Source organism: Phragmites australis, chromosome 19 (genome assembly GCF_958298935.1).
Source record: "Phragmites australis chromosome 19, lpPhrAust1.1, whole genome shotgun sequence".
Classification (NCBI taxonomy): domain Eukaryota; kingdom Viridiplantae; phylum Streptophyta; class Magnoliopsida; order Poales; family Poaceae; genus Phragmites; species Phragmites australis.
The window spans coordinates 9,895,973-9,912,985 of record NC_084939.1 but is presented as its reverse complement, the minus strand read 5'-3'; the positions used below and the strand labels follow the sequence as shown (position 1 = coordinate 9,912,985).

Here is a 17,013-nt window from a genome sequence, read left to right as displayed (position 1 = left end):
TTTGCCGGAGGATGTCTTCCATCATCCGCTTCACACCGGCCCGTTCGGTCTTGGCAGCCTCGAGCTCCTCCGTCACGCTCCGCAGCCGCTCCTCAAGGCCCTATCCCTCGGCCGCGCTGGATGCCTGGGCTTCAGCCTGCTTCACCCGCTCCGCAAGGGCGGAGAGGGCCTGCTCGCGGGTGGTCAGCTCGGACTCCCACTTGGCGGCCCGCTCCTCCCGAGCGGTTGAGGCCAGCACCACCTTGGTAGCCTCCGTCTCCCGGAGGATCAGCAGTTCCTCCCGGGCTTCCAGATCCGCCGTTGTGATGCCGACATCGGTCTCCCTGATCGCGACGTCCTCCTCCCGGCTCTGGAGCTCCTCCTCCTGGTGCTGGAGTTCGGCGCGGATCTAGTCAGCCTCGCCTTTCTGGCGAGCCAATTCAGCCTGGAAGGCCTCCGCCGTCCTCTCGCAGGCCAGGACCGCCTCCTCCCGGGCCTGCGCCTGCCTCTCCCTATCGAGTGCCTCGGCAGCCTGCTGCTGCGATGCCTCGGCTAGGCGGGCAGCTTCTTCATGTTCCTGCACGGCCTCCGTGCGAGTGCCCTCTAGGGCCTTCCGCACCTCCTCGAGAGCGCGCCGCTCGCTCTCGTTGGCGGCGCGCGCCGTGGCGATGTGGGCCTCGAAAAGGCGCCAGCCTGTGACAAGCCGCTCCCTCTCTACGGCAAGGGCAGCGTGGTCCGCCTCAAGCTGCGTCATCTCTCCCGCCACGGCCGCCTCCAGCCACCCGATAACCTCCCGAGCGCTTCCCAGCATGACTAGGAGGGGGTCGGCGGGCCGGCTGGGCGACGGCTTGGCACTGGGTCCCCTGCGAGCCTCCTCCGAGGGGCTCGGGGTCCCTGAAAATTGCCATGCAGGCACCGCCCACGACGAGGTCGACCGCCCCATGCTCGATGCGCTCGGGGTGGACTTAGACGGCGCCGGTTGCTCGGGCACGGCCGCTGCCACCCGCTCGGGGCTGAGCGGCGCCTATGATTCTGTCTCAACCGGCGCGCTCAGCGGCTCCGGCTCCACCGACGCGCTTGGCTCAGGCGCGCTCAGCTCGAGGGCTGGAGCCGGCCTCGGCGCCTCTGGCCGTCCTTGGTCTCCGGCGGTGCCCGTAGGCGGCCTGCAAAAGAAGAACGAAGGTTAGTCTCCAAAGTCGCTCCGGGCAAGGCATGCTTAGGGAAAAAAGAGGGGGGAAACTTACATAGATGTGGGTCTTCGGTATTGCCACCTCGATGCCGGGATCCTGTACCCCCGGGCCCGATGGCGTTGGCCCGGAGTCCTCCCTCCTCCTCTTCCATGGGGGGCTCGGCGGGGCCACCGTGCGGTCTCCGGGCTCCAGACCAGGCCCAAGCAGATCAAAGTCTGGTTCCAGAACCGCAGATGCTGCCCCCGTCGACGGCCCTGCGCTGGATGACTGACCACCCTGGCCTCCCTCCTCGCCAGGCGACGATGACGGCGGGGACGCCGGTGTAGAAACGAAAGTCCGAGGGCGCTTCCCTCTGTCCCCTGGCGCTATCGCAGCCCCGCTGTCAGCGGCGCCTCCTTCTCTAGCCTGGCGGCTGCTGCCCGCAGCAGCCCCACCGCTAGCCTGCGGCTCGCCGCCTGCAGTGCCTGGGCCACCGGTCTGCGCCGGATCGCTCGCGGCCTCCTCGCCGACCGTCTCGTCCATCTCGGGAATCTGGATAGTCCCGGGGTTTCGGCGCCCTGGCCTGTCGACCAGCCCCTCGGCGTCGAACTCCGGCAGCTTCGCCTACAGCGCCACCCAGTCAGGATCGGCACAGAGCTCTAGCTCCTTCCACGGGAGCTCCTCCCGGCTCAGGTCGTCCACCCCGATCACCACCCGGAGCAGGCCCCTCAGTGCCAGCCTGCCCAGGTCCCACTCCTCACCGATCTGGGTCCGGGTGATGTCCTGGGGGCCGGTGTAAAACTAGCAGGGCCAGGCCTGCTCCTGTAGAGGCGCCAGGCGACGATGTAGGTAGTCCGCCGCCACCATCACCGAAGTAAGCCCGGCCTGGCACAGGAAGTCGATGCGCTCCAGGACCGGCGCTATCCGCGCATCCGCTTGCAGCGGCACCTTCCAGGTCGCCTTCTGGGGTTCCGCCGCCATCTCCGGCAGGGTCAAACGGTCATGGGGGCTGACGTCGATGTAGAACCAGTCGCGCCGCTAGTCCTCCCACTTGCTCCGCAGCACCTGGGGAATGTATTGCTCCCCCAGGCCGTCCCGCAGCTGGAAGTTGCAGCAGCCCACGTCGTCCGCGGTGGAGAGGCCCCTCTTCTTCCCGGCCGACCGCAGCACGAAGAAGTGCCGGAAGAGCATCACCAACGGCAGCACCCCCACGAACATCTCGCAGAGGTGGGTGAAGACCGCCAGGATGACGACGAAGTTGGGGCTAAGATGCACCAACTGGATCCCGAACGTTTCCAGGATCTGGAGAAAGAACGTCGAGAATGGCGGCACCAGCCCGGCCACCACGAAGGAAGTAAAAAGAACGATGCACCCCGGCCGGTTCGCCACCGGCGGGAAGCACGCCGGCGCCACCACCGAGGCTCCCCGCTGGCCCTCGAGAACCATCAGCTTCCGAACCTTGTCCGCCGCCTCCTCGTTCACCAGCCGGGACTCCGACAGTATGCTGTCGGGTGCCTGGTCGCGGCGGCTTCCTCCTGCTCTCGCCATCTTGTCAGGGTGGGGGATGATCTGGACGGTGGGGGAAGAAGAGTGCTCTGATCGCCTAAGGAAAGTTTAGGGCTCAGGAGTGCAAAGAAGGTAAGAGCTCGATCGCAAGATGGCGTAAAGAGGGGGGCGGTTCGCTCCCCTCCTCCTTTTATACCCCCAAGAAATTCAAACGTCGCCTGTCGCGGCGCGCTCGGCGGGACGGTTTCCTCGGCCAGCGCAACCGCCAGACGAATCTCCCTCAGGCCGTGCGGTGTCAGCAGTTGCCAGGTGTATTTTTCTCGATTTACATGGTTGCCACGCGTGCCGCCTGCCTCGTTATCACGCGCCGCCCGTCCTGTTATCACACGCCTCTGGAGTCGGTTGGACGCGCGTCTGTTCTGCTCCCCGTTGGGTCATACTAGAGGCCCGGACCGGAAGGACCACCATCTAAAAGCTCACCGTGTGGCGTCAGTACTGGCTTCGGCCTCGTTGACGACGAAGGGCCCATCCGCAGTCTCTGGGTCATCGCCTGCCAATGGGCCCGGGGGCTGCTGTCGGTGAATCAGGAACCGCGGGTCCTCGAATCCCGAGGCCAGGCCAGCAATCCGCCACATGGCGCCATCCCGCGGAGTCTCATCCGCAAGGTAAAAAAAATTAAGTCCCAGGAGAGGTCGCTCGGGGCCACAGTCGGTGGTTACCGAGTACCCCAGTTCCCCGATGATCCACGAAGTTTAAGTCCCAGGAGAGGGCTTTCGGGGCCACAGTCGGTGGTCCCCGAGTACCCCAGTTCCCCGATGATCCACGAAGTCTAAGTACCGGGAAGAAAGTGCTCGGGAAGGTGTACGGTGACCCCCGAGCACCCGAGTCCCCCGACGACCAGGAAGGCTAAGTACCGGGAGAAGTGTGCCCGGGGCCGCGAGCGGTGGCTCCCTGGGCGCTCAAGTATCCCAAGGACCCACTGAAGGAAGTTCCGGGAGAGAGTGCTCGGGGCTGTGTGCAGCAGCCCCCGAGCACTCGGTCCCCTGAGGATCCGTACAAAGTGTGCCCGGGAGAGAGTGCTCGGGGAGGTGAACAGTACCCTCGAGCACTCGGTTCCCCAAGGATCAAGAAAGGGCATTCTCAGAAGAGAGTGCTCGGGGAGGTGTACAGTGACCCCCGAGCACTCGGTTCCCCGACGACCCAGAGAGCCCCCTAACAGTGGCCCCCGAGGGGCTCACCAATGAGGTGTTAACCAGTCAAAAGGCCCAAGGCCGCATTTAAAGAGCACGCGTGGCTTGTCACCTCCAACTGCTCCCGCCACGCTCGGTGTCAGTTCCTGCCACATTCTGGCAGAAGGGCGTGGGGTCATTGAATGCACGGGTCCCATCCAGTGCCATCCGGCCTGTCTCGGGATAACGTCGTAAGGGCCGAGGCGTTCTGTCTGCCGCGCTGCTGTGGCAGGGGAACAAGACAGGGCGGGCACGCCGGGTCACTCTGCGGCTGCCTGGTGGGCTCTCTCCACGGCGCCCGTTGCCAGTGCATTTATGGTGACGGACGACCGGGCGTGGGACGCATTTTCCACCCCTGGTCACTTTGCCCAGAGGTAATGATGACTCCTTTTCCATTTATGGTGTCTCGGAACTCGTGCCCCCCTCCCGTTCGGGGCACGCTACTGCCGGCGGGTATTTAAAGCCGGTAGAACGGACGAAAAAGAAAGAAAGGAGGAAACAATTGCTCACAAGCAGAGAAGAGAAGATCGAGAGCACCCAAAGCCGGCGGCTACACGCAGACCGAAGAACAAGGAGCCCCAGGCTCTAAGATAGACAAACATTCTTGTAACTAGCAACATCCTTGAGGGACTTTCTCGGGGCATTTATAGTATCCATACAGGAGTAGGGTGTTACGCCCCCGTACAGCCCGAACCTGTCTAAACACCGGTGCATTTACTCCGTTCCACACTAGGTCACTCCACCCCACCGGCCATCGCATTCATACCCATTTATTTCCCCAGCGAACATATTCGACAGCAGCAGGGAGCCATAAGGATCCCTGCGACAGGGGTTAATCCTCCGACAGCTGCCGAGCTGGCCTGCGAACCTTCGATAGCAGCAGGGAGCCATGCCTGGAGAGGGCTCACAGGGATCACGATGGCCGCGACACCAGAAACCCCATGCCTTCGATTCCCGGTGACCCTGGGCTCTACCGGAGCCACTACCTTGTGGTGGAAGCAGATGCTGTTGTACCACTCCTAGCTCACAACCAGATTCATACACCGGTCCCGCTGCTCGGCAGTAGGCGGGCCCAAGAACTCCTCCACGACTTTAGCTGCTCGCTCCAACGGAAGGCAACCCTCTGAAAGAAAAAGACATGTCACCTCCATGAAGTCAAAGCTATACAACGAGGAAGACTCACCCAAACTGATGGTGGACCCGGAGTATACGTGCACCTAGTCCACCCGAAGGGGTTGAATTTAAAGCATCGTGAACTCCTCCATGAGATCACGCATGCTCATCCAGTAGGCCACCTTCTGGAGCAGCGCCAATCGCGACGTGAGCTAGGCATTGGAGATCTTTGCCACTGGGGTCCGTACATACTCAATATCCCAATTCGTAGAATGGAGGGGGGACCCGACATCTATATCGTAGTAGAACCATCTCTCTGACCACCCAGAGTACCACCGGTTGTTGATGGCCTTCGCTAGAAACAAATCCTGATATTCCAACCAGAGCTGGAAGTTCACACTGCCAAAGCCGAGGACCTTCGTCACTCCATACTCCATTTAGGTCTTCGGTTGGCAACTCGCCTCATGGATGGAGGCAAAAAGTTTTGCTCTCTCTTCACATCCCTCCGCCCTCATGGCCCATTTGAAGATAAAAGGTAGGCAATCGCATTGATCGTGAGTTATAGTAGCTCTACGTAAAAAAAGGCAAAGCACACCCTTGAGAAGTGACACTGCTGCGAAGTCGAGGTCCACGTCAAAAAAGGCCTCGAACACCACGGTCTCGTGGCCCTGAGGCTCCGGAACCACTTCATCCCGCGGTGCCCAAGCGACAGACTTAGATCAACATGTGGTTAGTATGGAAAATGCTAGAGCTAACTGCAACAACGAATGGTGCTTAAACGATACAAGCGGCCTATTATATCCGGGTTCCTCTCCTGAACTACACTGAGGAACTCCTCTGGTGCAAAAGATACACCTAACACTTCCCACATCTCGCCTCATTCTCACATCTCATACAACCCACATTATTGTCATTGTGTTTGTAAACAATAACCCATAAGCTCGCGAACAACGGTTGAACCATTAGTTGACTTCTACCAAGGACCTATGCACCAACAATGTTATCAAGGCTACAAAGATGTGGATAATCAACAACTCAAGGTAGAGGTAATGCAACCCCTCAACCTAGGTTCTACCCATCAAAACTCCACAATGGCCCACTACTCATGCAAACATATATAAAGCATAATTTATTAGGTTATACAATATGATATCCAAAGTAGTAAGTTGAGTATACTTAGATGCTTGCCTTACTACTCTAGCGGTTGCCTGATACTCCCGACGCAACACTCACAGAACTCAGGTAGCTCAGCGGCGCCTTTACTTGCTTGGACCGTTGGCGTAATGCTCTCTAAACGAATCAAGAATGCATTGCAAACATAATCAAACGATGGAAAAGTGTGCATATGATGCATTCTTGATAATTAATAGAGCGACGTAAATTGAAAACATTTACAAAAGACCACCAAATAATTAGGGTTTTAAAGTTTGAAACCCCGAGCAGGGTAGCCTAAGAACACACAGCCTTGCATGACTGGCGGTCAGACCGACGTGGAGGTGGTGGTCTGACCGTCAGCCTGCAGAAGGTTTTGGCACCAAACGGTTAGACTGACGGTATGTCAGTGGTCAGACCATCATCTGGTAGTCTGACCACGAGACCCTACCGGCGCCACTTTGCGAGGCCATCGGCGAAGGCTCTGGTGAAACTTTCGACCACAAAGGGTACCAAAATGCTCTATGGGACTAGTAGACTGCTTCTAAAGTGATTTGGATAATATTCATCGAGCTAAACTTATGATACCCCAAGGATAATCTCTAGGCTAGGGTTAAGCTTGGGTGTAAATGACATGGGGATCAACTCGAGCTTGGGAATGATAGAGAATTGGTAGGGGATGCCTCACCTTAGTGTAAGGAAGCTTTCTATTAGAGGAGTTCACTCCGAAGAAGGTCTGATTTTTGTAGATTGGTTTCCATGGTGGTCTAGAGGCTTGAGGTGGATGAACTCACGTTGAAACTTCACCGACGATGAGGGTGAAGGGGATGAGCTCGAGGAAGCCTTCGAGGAGCTCGAGGAAGCTCCCTCCATTGATCTCTGGTCCTCATGGACGTCGAGGTGATCCCTCCCTCTCTCTTGGTGTGGGTGAAGAAGTGAGTGAGAGTGAGAGTGTGAGAGAGAGTGAGTGTGAGAGAGTTGATTGATTTCCTTAAGTGGAGCCTCTATGCTATGGCGGTCAGACTGCGGGATGGGTAGGTGCCACAGCGGGAAGTCCATGTGGCTGCCCCTGGCGGTCAGACCGTGGGAATCCCAGTTAGACCGCTAAAAGGGTCTTTTGCTGAATTTTTCTAATTTTTTTCTTTTTCTATTCTTTCTCTTCTCCAAAGTATTTGGGGCTTCCTAAGGAGTTCTAGACTATCTTCAAAGTATTTTTGAAACATGTTTAAACTAAAGTTATCAAACGAATACGTATAAACATAATGTCATGATGATTATGGATGCTTAATCGCGTGATTAGCTTTTTGGGACGTGACAGACCATGAGGAGGAGAGTGAGATGAAACGCGAGAGGGCACGTCAGGCAGGACTAGAAGCGGCGAGAAAATGAAACTACCCATGTTGTACTCAGTAGACGAGATGTTGTAATCTTGTTGTTTACATTTTCTAAGACATGTTAGATTTAGATACGATACTTATTTATGTTATAATGACCGTGTACCGTACATACTACCATCCGTGAATGTCGTAGTTCCCATTAAAATCACTATGTTTAACTTTTTGTTTTTGTTAAGTCCGGGTATCCAAAATACCGCACAAATGTCTAATGTCACTAGACGAAACAACAACAAAAAAGTTACGACTAACATGCGCCTATTCTACCGCAAATAAAATTAAATTCGGTCACAACAAGGTATCATCTATTCATTGGACAACACCTTGCTATCGCTTGTTCATTAGGCAACACTAATGTGTCGCTTGTTCACTGGGCAACATCAAGGTCTCGTTCAGTGAACGAGTGACACATGGTATGTCGTCGTATTTTTTAATATCTAACTGGTGGGGCTCACAAGGTGCCACTCATTCATAGGGCGAGACCTTGCTCTCTCTCGATGAACGGACGATGATAGTCTATTATTGCAATTTTTTAAACCACCATATAATTTTGCAAATGTTGAAACAAATATATATAAAAATTCACCCATTTAGGGCGGTCAGCCCAACAAATTTCTATTCTCTTTTAGCCCAATCTTGGCCCGTTTTGGAGCATATAACAAAAAGCCCAACTCGCCCACCCTTGCTCTTACCATTCCAGTTCTGTCCCAATCCTGGACGCCTCGCCCGAGCGCTCGCCGGACAGGAGAACGGAAGAAACCCTACCCTGCGGCGGCTTCGGCGGAGGAGGAGGAGAAGATGATCTACGACGTGAACTCGCCTCTCTTCCGCTCCTTCCTCAGCCAGAAGGGCGGCGCCGACAAGAGGTCTCCACTGCTCAGTCCATCTCCACCCTCTCGAAAACCCTAGCGTAGCCACCCTCCTCGCTTTCCTGTACTGCAGTGGCGCTGTCATCTTCTTGTTCCTTCCTCGTTCTAGGGTGTTGAATTCATGGGTGATTGCTTGCGGGATATTGCGCGGTTTAAGAGATTGAGGTTCTTTGAGCGGGCCGAATTTGGGTGTTGCGGGTGTGAACGGTAGTGGTGGTGGTGTAAGCTGGGAGCGTTAGTCCTGTTGTCCGACATGTGTCTTCGTGATTGCCGCTCCTTGACCGCAGGAAATCCCTTGTTTTAGTTTAACTGAATTGAGTGGTATGTGAATTTCTGGTAGCTTTGTCTTCCCGGCCCAAGCGAGAATCCTAACTTCTTGAATTTGGGCAGAGGGCGTTCTAGGATCAGGGAACCATGGAGGCTGGGGATGTCACATTTTGGGGTGTTTCCTGAGCGCTAGCGTTAGTGATAATATGTTTCGAGATACTTCCATTTGTGTTTGTCACATTTTGATGTTGGAGCGGGAATGGTACTGCTATGGGTTGCAGTGGAGAAGAGTAGATGATAAGATATTTAGATGTCAACATGGTTCTTTTGTGTTGATGTTTCCTTACCAGAAGAAATGCCCCTTTTTGTCAAACTACGGTGTGTTTCTTTCGTTGAACAAAGTGGTGTGTGAAGTGCCCCTTTCATTATGTATAAAGGATAAGGAAACAATGGATGTCGAGGAAAAGGACTAGCGTTGCCATACTCTGTGATTTCACTTATTCTGCAATGATAATCTATTAGGAGGATAGAGGTATGGGCCGTGGGGTGGGGGTTCCAGAGATATTGGGCACTGTCTAAGTCTAGGCTTTCTGGCAAGGAGGCCAGTTTAGCCCTCTTAACATGGCCAAGGTTTTTTGCATATGATAAGTGACTACTATTGTTGCATCCGTGATGTGGTTTTTGTGTCCTTTCTGTATTTTTCACTTTCACCAAGTGCCATGGTACTCTTTTTTAATACTCCAAGCACCCAACTTACGAATATTGACATCAAATCTAGAACACCAAATGTGTAGCTTGAGAAAATGAGTCAAGTTTACCCACTTTAGATACAGTTGAGATGAGCAAAATATCCAAACAGCTTCATTTTTGCCCAATGTTTGATACAACAACAACAGCAGCCTTTGTCCCAAGCAAGTTGGGGTAGGCTATGTTTTACCCAATGTTTGATATAGAAATTTAATCTTAGTACTGACATGCTGACAATGTTAGATGCAGATAGGGAACATCAAGACGGATCTTTATATTTTATAACTCTCACATTGTTGCCAAAGTTTGAACTAAGACCATCTCCAACAGCTACCTTAAATTTTCATCCTCAAAAACACTATACAGCATCTTTTATTTTTTTCATCTCCAGCAGCTACCCTATTTTCTACCTTCTACTGCTCTTTTTCTCCCTCCGATCCCGCTGTCAGCCTTTTGTGAGCAGTACTTCTACAGTAACCGGTAGGGTATCTGCTGGAGACCGATTTCCAGTGCTACAGTACTTTGCGGGATACTGTAGCACTGAGCTGTAAATCTTCTGCCAAATCGGTCCTACCAAATCTATATGGGCTTGAACTGTCCCCCTTGCAATAGATGGCACCTATTTATTGTAGAAGATATCATGCCTTATAAGTTATTATGGAGCTATTGTGTGCATATTGGTGTGGTTGCTTTATGTCAACATCTTGCATTGTCTATTGTTCTGTGAAACCCTTCTACTATTAATGGCTGGTGGAATTATACATGTATTTTGATTTGTGGGAACACATTTATATGGCATGATGTTGGCATACTTATGTAGCTTTGCTGATTTACATTTATGATAAGCACCATAGGGTCCAGCTTTGCATTGAATAGAGCTGTCTGTTATCCGCAGACATCTGATAGCCCAAGTAGTAAATTCAGTGGTTTCATTTAGCTGTGGTGAAGTATTTTCGAGCTAGTATCATTTCTTTTTCAGTAATAGATAGATATTTTTCTATATTTTTCTGTGTTATCTTATATCTTATCAACTTTATACCAGGTCAAAGAAGTTTTTTTTGTCTTTTCTTTTTTTTAATTATTTACCATAGATACATATTTTTTGTTTATGTGTTGCTTTTTCCAACTGTTCTGGGACAAGAACTTCTGGTATCTACATTTTATTTTTTTAATATGGTCTGTATTTTTTTTGTACATTCCGCAATACACCCCTTTCTAATAAACTCTTGGCTGCAATTGTCACATATGATGTACTTAAATTGTGAAGGATTTGGAAATGCAACTAGCGGCTAGGAATGTTTATTGTTTAAGTTGGAATTGCCAAACAATGCAGTTAAATGTGTTTGCAGCACGGACAAGGTAGGGACAATTTATAGGTAGTCCAATAGGAACTGCAGGGAAGAGAATAAGCGTGCGTGTCATAAAATCTTATTTTAATCATTTAGTAGATTAGAGACTATTTTTGGACTGCGAATGTTCAAATACCAAGTTACTGCTAGGAGAACCTTTTAGTTTTGCGCTGTCTTATACAGGGTTTTCCAGACAGAGAAAATGCTCTCTTACGAGTAATAAGTGGATGGATGGTAATCATTTAAATGTTTATGTCAAAGTAATTGGTTGATTCATTTATGTAGCTTAAGTGCAAAGAAATCGTTGTGCAGTGAAACAACTGTTTTCATTAACATAGAACAGATGCATCCCAAAGCAAATCTCAATGAGTGATGTAGTTCTTGAAAGATATGTCAGAGCATTGCTGACACTTCTGCAGCATTAATAGGAATACCACCTCTCGTCCAAAATAGACACTGTCCTATAGTGTTGCATTTCAGTCAACCTTTTAGAACTCCAACCACCAATATTTATCATAAAAATTACTTTTTCCCTGGTGTATATAATTAGAAGTATTGATCAAAAGCTTGTGAGATCATGTTGAAAGAGACTGGTACACCTAGTTGGTTTCATGCTGCCATTCTGTTTATACAATTGATTTAGCATCTAACACCATGCACTGTTAAGGTTTTTTTTTTTTTTTTTTTTTTTTTTTTTTGGAGACTTGAGAGATCAATGTGCGTGTCAAACTCATATCCAATAAACAAAACTGTAGTCCTGGAGTGTGCATGTTTACATTTAAAAGTTCTGCATTTATTATTCTTATGATTTGCTTTCCTGTAAACTGCGGTTTGTGACTTGCTTGGCCCTGCTGATGACAGGAAAATGGAAGAGCAAAAACCGAAGGAGCAGAGGCCCAAGGCCAGCGAGAACAAACCTGTGATGAATGAATGAACTTCTTCCGAAGCATTCTATGCTCAGCAAATTTGATGCCCCTTTGCTTTGATTAGCTTGAAATGAACTTTTCCTGAAACATTATCATGCTTTAGTTTCTCCTTAGTCTTAATTGCTCTGGTTGAACGTGGTGACAGTGCGATGGATATGAAACCACAACTACCTATGAAACTATGATCAATGTGAGGCGCCCATGATTCAGAACTTTTCAGCCATCCTCCTGTTACTGGTTGGTACAATTGTGGGGTGCCACCATGTTCATGTCTGCTTTTCCACCTCTCCGGTCTCTACCCTCCAACTTTATAGTATCTAGAGGCAGGAAAGCGGAAAGTGGGTCTTAGGCCGGTTCTTCGTCCGTTGCGTTGCATGGCATCCAAAGTCTTGATTTGCTCATGATATTATTGTCTGATTTGTTGTGGCCTCCATAATTTTGCTCGCTCGCTGTCGTTTTCAACGTCGTGGCTCGCTGTGCCGCATGTAGGAGTGAACCCGAAGGTGTTGTTTCCTCCCATGTTTGGCTGTTCCTCTAAGGTGTGTAGCTACTGTTTGTTGGGCAGCCGGTTGCTTTGGCTTGATCTGTTTGGTACTATTTTCCTTGCAAGCTAAGTTGAATAGCTGGACTGATAGGTGAAAACTGAAAGCTATGTCAAAACTAGGAGTCAGAGTTACCATTTGGGTTCGGAAATCAAATGCTCTGTTGTACTACGTCGATCGATGCTGTGGTACTGTACTTTCGCTGCATTGACAGTGGTAAGTGACATACTAACAGTAGAAACATTTCAGCTACATGTGAACATAATGTCGAGGTGACCTTATGGCCTGTCCTCTCAAGTCTTAATTCATTCACAGAAGAAGTTTAGAGGCTGTTTGGTTGTTTGGTGATCGAACCCATTAGAGTAGACCACCCATCATCCCTACATTGTTCTGGTCAGGTAAATTATGAGTTGGTTTACAAACTCTATGATTGAATCAATCACCGACAGTTGGAGCTATCGTCCCCCCAATCCATTTCATAACCTTACCGGCTGCGGTGGCGGCGTAACAGCACGCTCCAGGACTGCTTATCTGTCAAATTCGATAGCACGTACAAGCACTCATTCATTGTACTCAGCAAGCTCACAGAATGCACATGTTCTGCATTTGCCTTGGACCGTCAGGTACCTACGGTTGAAGGGTGAAGGAAGAGGCGCCAGCGAGTGGTCACGGCACGGGGCCTGCCTGGCTGCCTCTGCAGGAGAAGCTGCAGGAGGAACAGGCACAGGCGCAGGCAGACAGCAGCGATACAGCAATGGCATTTGGAGCTTTGCGAGTAGGCAATGCCCGCCGGCTCTGCGTGCAGGAGAGGCCGTCAATTTCTGCAGACCTAAGCTGGGCCATGCTTGGCGTTTACTGTTAAAGTACGGACCGAAGCAAGCATCCACATATATAGGAAGCCTGTACATACATTATTTAATGGGTGTTTAAAAAGAGTATTTACAGACTAGTTTTATAGTAATTAGTCTATACTTCTGATATATACAGTTTTTATAAGTGAAATATATATTTTCTGAGATATATATACTACTTTTTAAGATGTACATACTCTTCTCTGAATATCCATTAAAGAGAAAATATGTATATCGGGGAGTAAAGAAAAGGCTTCACATGATATATATATACACATGTGATACTCCTGGGAGTATGTGTATCTCATAACATAGGAAATATTTAATATGATAAATGGTATGTATATGGAGCATATAAGTATATAAGATTATCTAAGTGGTATGTATATTTTGTATGTGGTTTTTATATATATTTTTAGTATAATATATTTTATGTACAAATATGAAGGTATTATTAAAATCTATTAAAATTGATAGATTTTTTTTCAATTTTTTTAATTTATATTAAAGTATCTTAAAATGAGTATATAAATATAGTCATAGTGATAAAGTAGTATATTCAATTCATTTATATGATATATTATAGTAGGAAGTATGTACTCTCGGAAGTACGGACTAATTTATATATATATATATATATATATATATATATCGAAAACAATTTTTATCCATAAAAAATGTGCACATATAACAAACAGTACCCTCAGATATGTAAACATCTGTAAACATGTTACACGCCCAACAACCCAGATTTGATTTAGGCTTGTAATTCCATCCAAAGACGATGTCCATTCCCTTTCAAATCACTACGTGCACCCATGTAGTTGGTATTTCCTTCCTCATTCGATCCAAATCAACTAGGGGGCAAAAATCATGCAAGCTAATTAGCATAGCACAATTAAAGACGTCTTGTCGATGATTAGTACATTACATATCTTACCAATACCTGATTAAAATAAAGGATGCTTTCTCTTGCGGAATCGAGCATCAGAAGATAGGAATTTATACAAGTTCAGATCTTTCGAAGGATAATAGCTTTACATTATGTATTTTTTTATTAATCTTCGAGACAGATTACAGAGGGTTTTGGCTAATCTAGATGGGGCATAAACCTAGTCAAAGACTACTCGTGTGTAGTCTTGGTGAGATGTCGATGTAGATTGCAATTGCAGACAACTCATGGCTTGTTACGAGTTGTTCTACTCTTGTTGTCTCTTATTCTTCAAGGGATCTCCTAGCTTTATATATATTTAGTCGTTGTCATGTAGTCTTCTAACTTTTTTCTAAGTAGAATTCTATCATCCTTAAACTTATAGATTCTCTTATTTAACGGATATTCTGTCACATTAGAGCAGTTTTCATACATCCAAAAACTCATTTCGCAGATACAATAGTATGCTATGAGAATACAGATAATCTAAAGATCCGTATACATATAGAATGATAATATATAGTAGTTTTATATTTACTCATCGTCACGTGATTTCTCCATCCAAATTAACACGTGATTAATTTAGAAACCCGAACGATCGAAACGGTAATCACGAGCTGATTTCTCACCTTCCTTTTTCACAACCGCTCCTGCCATCCGCCCTCCTGCCGCCTAACGCCGCACAGTCGTCACCCTTTCATCCTCAATTCGCATGGTCGTCGATCCTCATCCTCAATTCGCTCGGGGGGTGCGTCCACTGCCGTCGCCCGTGCTGCCAGACACTCAGCCTCTCCTTCATGCTCCCGCCGCAGAACGAGTTTCTCCCCGCGGGAATGGAAGCCCCATGACCGCCGTCGCCTCGCGCACGCACGTATCCCCTACGGCAGCCGACCGCGAAGGAGCCATCCGCCGTCAGGGGCCGAACGTGACTCGCGCACGCACGTATCCCCTACGGAAGACTAGGATTCACTCGTTGCACCTGTGCGAGCGGCGGCCGCATCGACCACCTTGGCTTCTCCGGTAACTGCCCCATCCTCTTTAGTCTTTACCTGCACCGATGCCACCTCCTCCATGCGCGCCACAGCGCCGCAGTGATGCGATACCCTATCCTCTGGCTCCACTCCTCCACCTTCGTTGTCTCCAACGAGCCCTCGTACCGTCGTAGCGTCTCCGACGCCCGGGTATCCCTTAGTGGCGCCAGCGACAGCTTCTCCGCACCGGTCTCTTCCCTGGTGGAGGCTGCCGCGCCCAGATGGTGGTTTCCATGTGCAGCGTCCGCACGGACGTCATGTCCCTAATGCTCTGCTAGGCAGAGTGCGCCGCCGACAGAAATGACGTGACGTGACCTGAAAGTCCTTCACCTTGATGTTGCTGTTGGCTACCATGGAGGCTAGGGGGCAATGCAGGTTCACACACTAGAAGAGGGTGGAGGGCATCGGGTGTGATTTCAATTGTGGTTCATCACGTTTCTCCTCCAGAGCCTTGCCAACCTTGTCAAGGGCAACCCTTTGTGTAAAAAGAAAAATAAAAAAAAATCATGATAAAACCTACATGATCTGCTCTGTGTAAAAAGTTAGCACAACTTCCACCAACAACCCAATATTCACTCATCGCACGAGAAACCAAATTAACATACCTAAACCCAACAGATAATAGCATTCTACAACCACCACGTTCGGAGACCTAACAGATAATGCGGTTGGACAGCCCTAGGAGTACGCAATGGGATGTTTGTTTGTAGTTCTTTACATTTTAGTTCTTGATTTTATATGTGATATCTAAATGTCCATCTTCCAATTCAGATATTTAATTTTCAAGACAAATGCGAATTTAAAGAGTTGTATCTAAGCCAGCAATGTATCAAAGCCGTCAAGCAATGCAGGAAATCTTTAAGTTAAAAGAGGAGGAGCAACTGAACGCAGTTTCCACTTTATGGCTGTAGTGGCATGAATGAAACAAGAATTTTTTTAATATTAGTTTTTTACGGCAATTTCAAAAATATTATACTGTCGCAGGACCGTTGAGCGAAAATAAACTTTCGCACAGCAGTAAAGCGAAAATAATAAAAGTCACGCGACCGTTCTTAAAAAATAGAAGTTTTCGCGCTACGGAACAACAAAAATATTTTGGTAGCTTGGATGTCTTCTCAGCTGTACATAAACTTCTCAGAACTCAAGTGACATCAAATGACTGAGTTGAGAGGTATTTATAGCCCCAACCCTGCAGACTAGTTGTTAACCTAATGGTTCAGAAAAGTTGTTAACACCAGATGATCCAGTGAGTACACTCTCACAAACTAGCTATTAGAACATCCACTTAAGCCTCTGTGAACACCGGATACTCTAGTGTATACCGCAACTCTATCACCGAAATATCCGGTGAGTTATCTAAGCCTCTTGCATCTCCTCTGCACAAATTACTTCGGTGAAGACTCCGGTGTGCACATCTTCATCACCGGACTATCTGGTGGGTCTTCTTCGGCCAACCAAGCCAATGCAACTCTCTCTAGAAATATTACTCCGGTGAGATAATCTTCAGAGCATCGGACCTTCCGGTGAGGTCACTGCATTATCCCCTTTTTCAACAATACTTCGATGCTTGTCTCCGGTGTGTTCAAATCAATCACCAGACTATCCGGTGAGGTCAAATACCTCTGAACATAATGCTCTGGTGTGTTCAACTATATGAACACCAGACCATCCGGTGAGTTCATTTCTCTTAAGACTTTTTTTTTAATTCAATCAAACTTTATTTCAGCTATGGTGGTTTCTTCATATATTGCATCTATGAGACCTACTAACATATATTCTTGACAAACATGTTAGTCCAATTGACTATATTATCATTAATCACTAAAATCACAATCATAGTCTAATAGGGCTATTTTCGTTACATCGCGATACGTGGCGCCAAGGACGGCTAAACCCTAGGATACTTGAGGAACGTCGTCGACATTTGCGTCAGCAATAGCCCGAGCATAGGCTATCCA

General features: G+C 48.8%; 1 protein-coding gene across 1 annotated transcript; it reads left to right on the top strand.

The window, feature by feature from the left end:
• Positions 1–8,220: 8,220 nt before the first annotated feature.
• LOC133900911 (wound-induced basic protein-like) lies at positions 8,221–11,923 on the top strand. Its single transcript, XM_062342193.1, has 2 exons — positions 8,221–8,408; positions 11,636–11,923. Exons 1-2 carry the CDS (start codon positions 8,341–8,343, stop codon positions 11,706–11,708), a joined length of 141 nt encoding a protein of 46 aa, XP_062198177.1. The 5' UTR covers positions 8,221–8,340; the 3' UTR covers positions 11,709–11,923.
• The last annotated feature ends 5,090 nt before the right edge of the window (positions 11,924–17,013 follow it).

Excerpts from the sequence above, each read along its gene's own strand:
- LOC133900911 (XM_062342193.1), top strand. The coding sequence starts at position 8,341 with ATGATCTACGACGTGAACTCGCCTCTCTTCCGCTCCTTCCTCAGCCAG. Across the intron at positions 8,409-11,635 it reads AAGGGCGGCGCCGACAAGAG|GAAAATGGAAGAGCAAAAAC; the intron begins GTCTCCACTGCT and ends TGCTGATGACAG.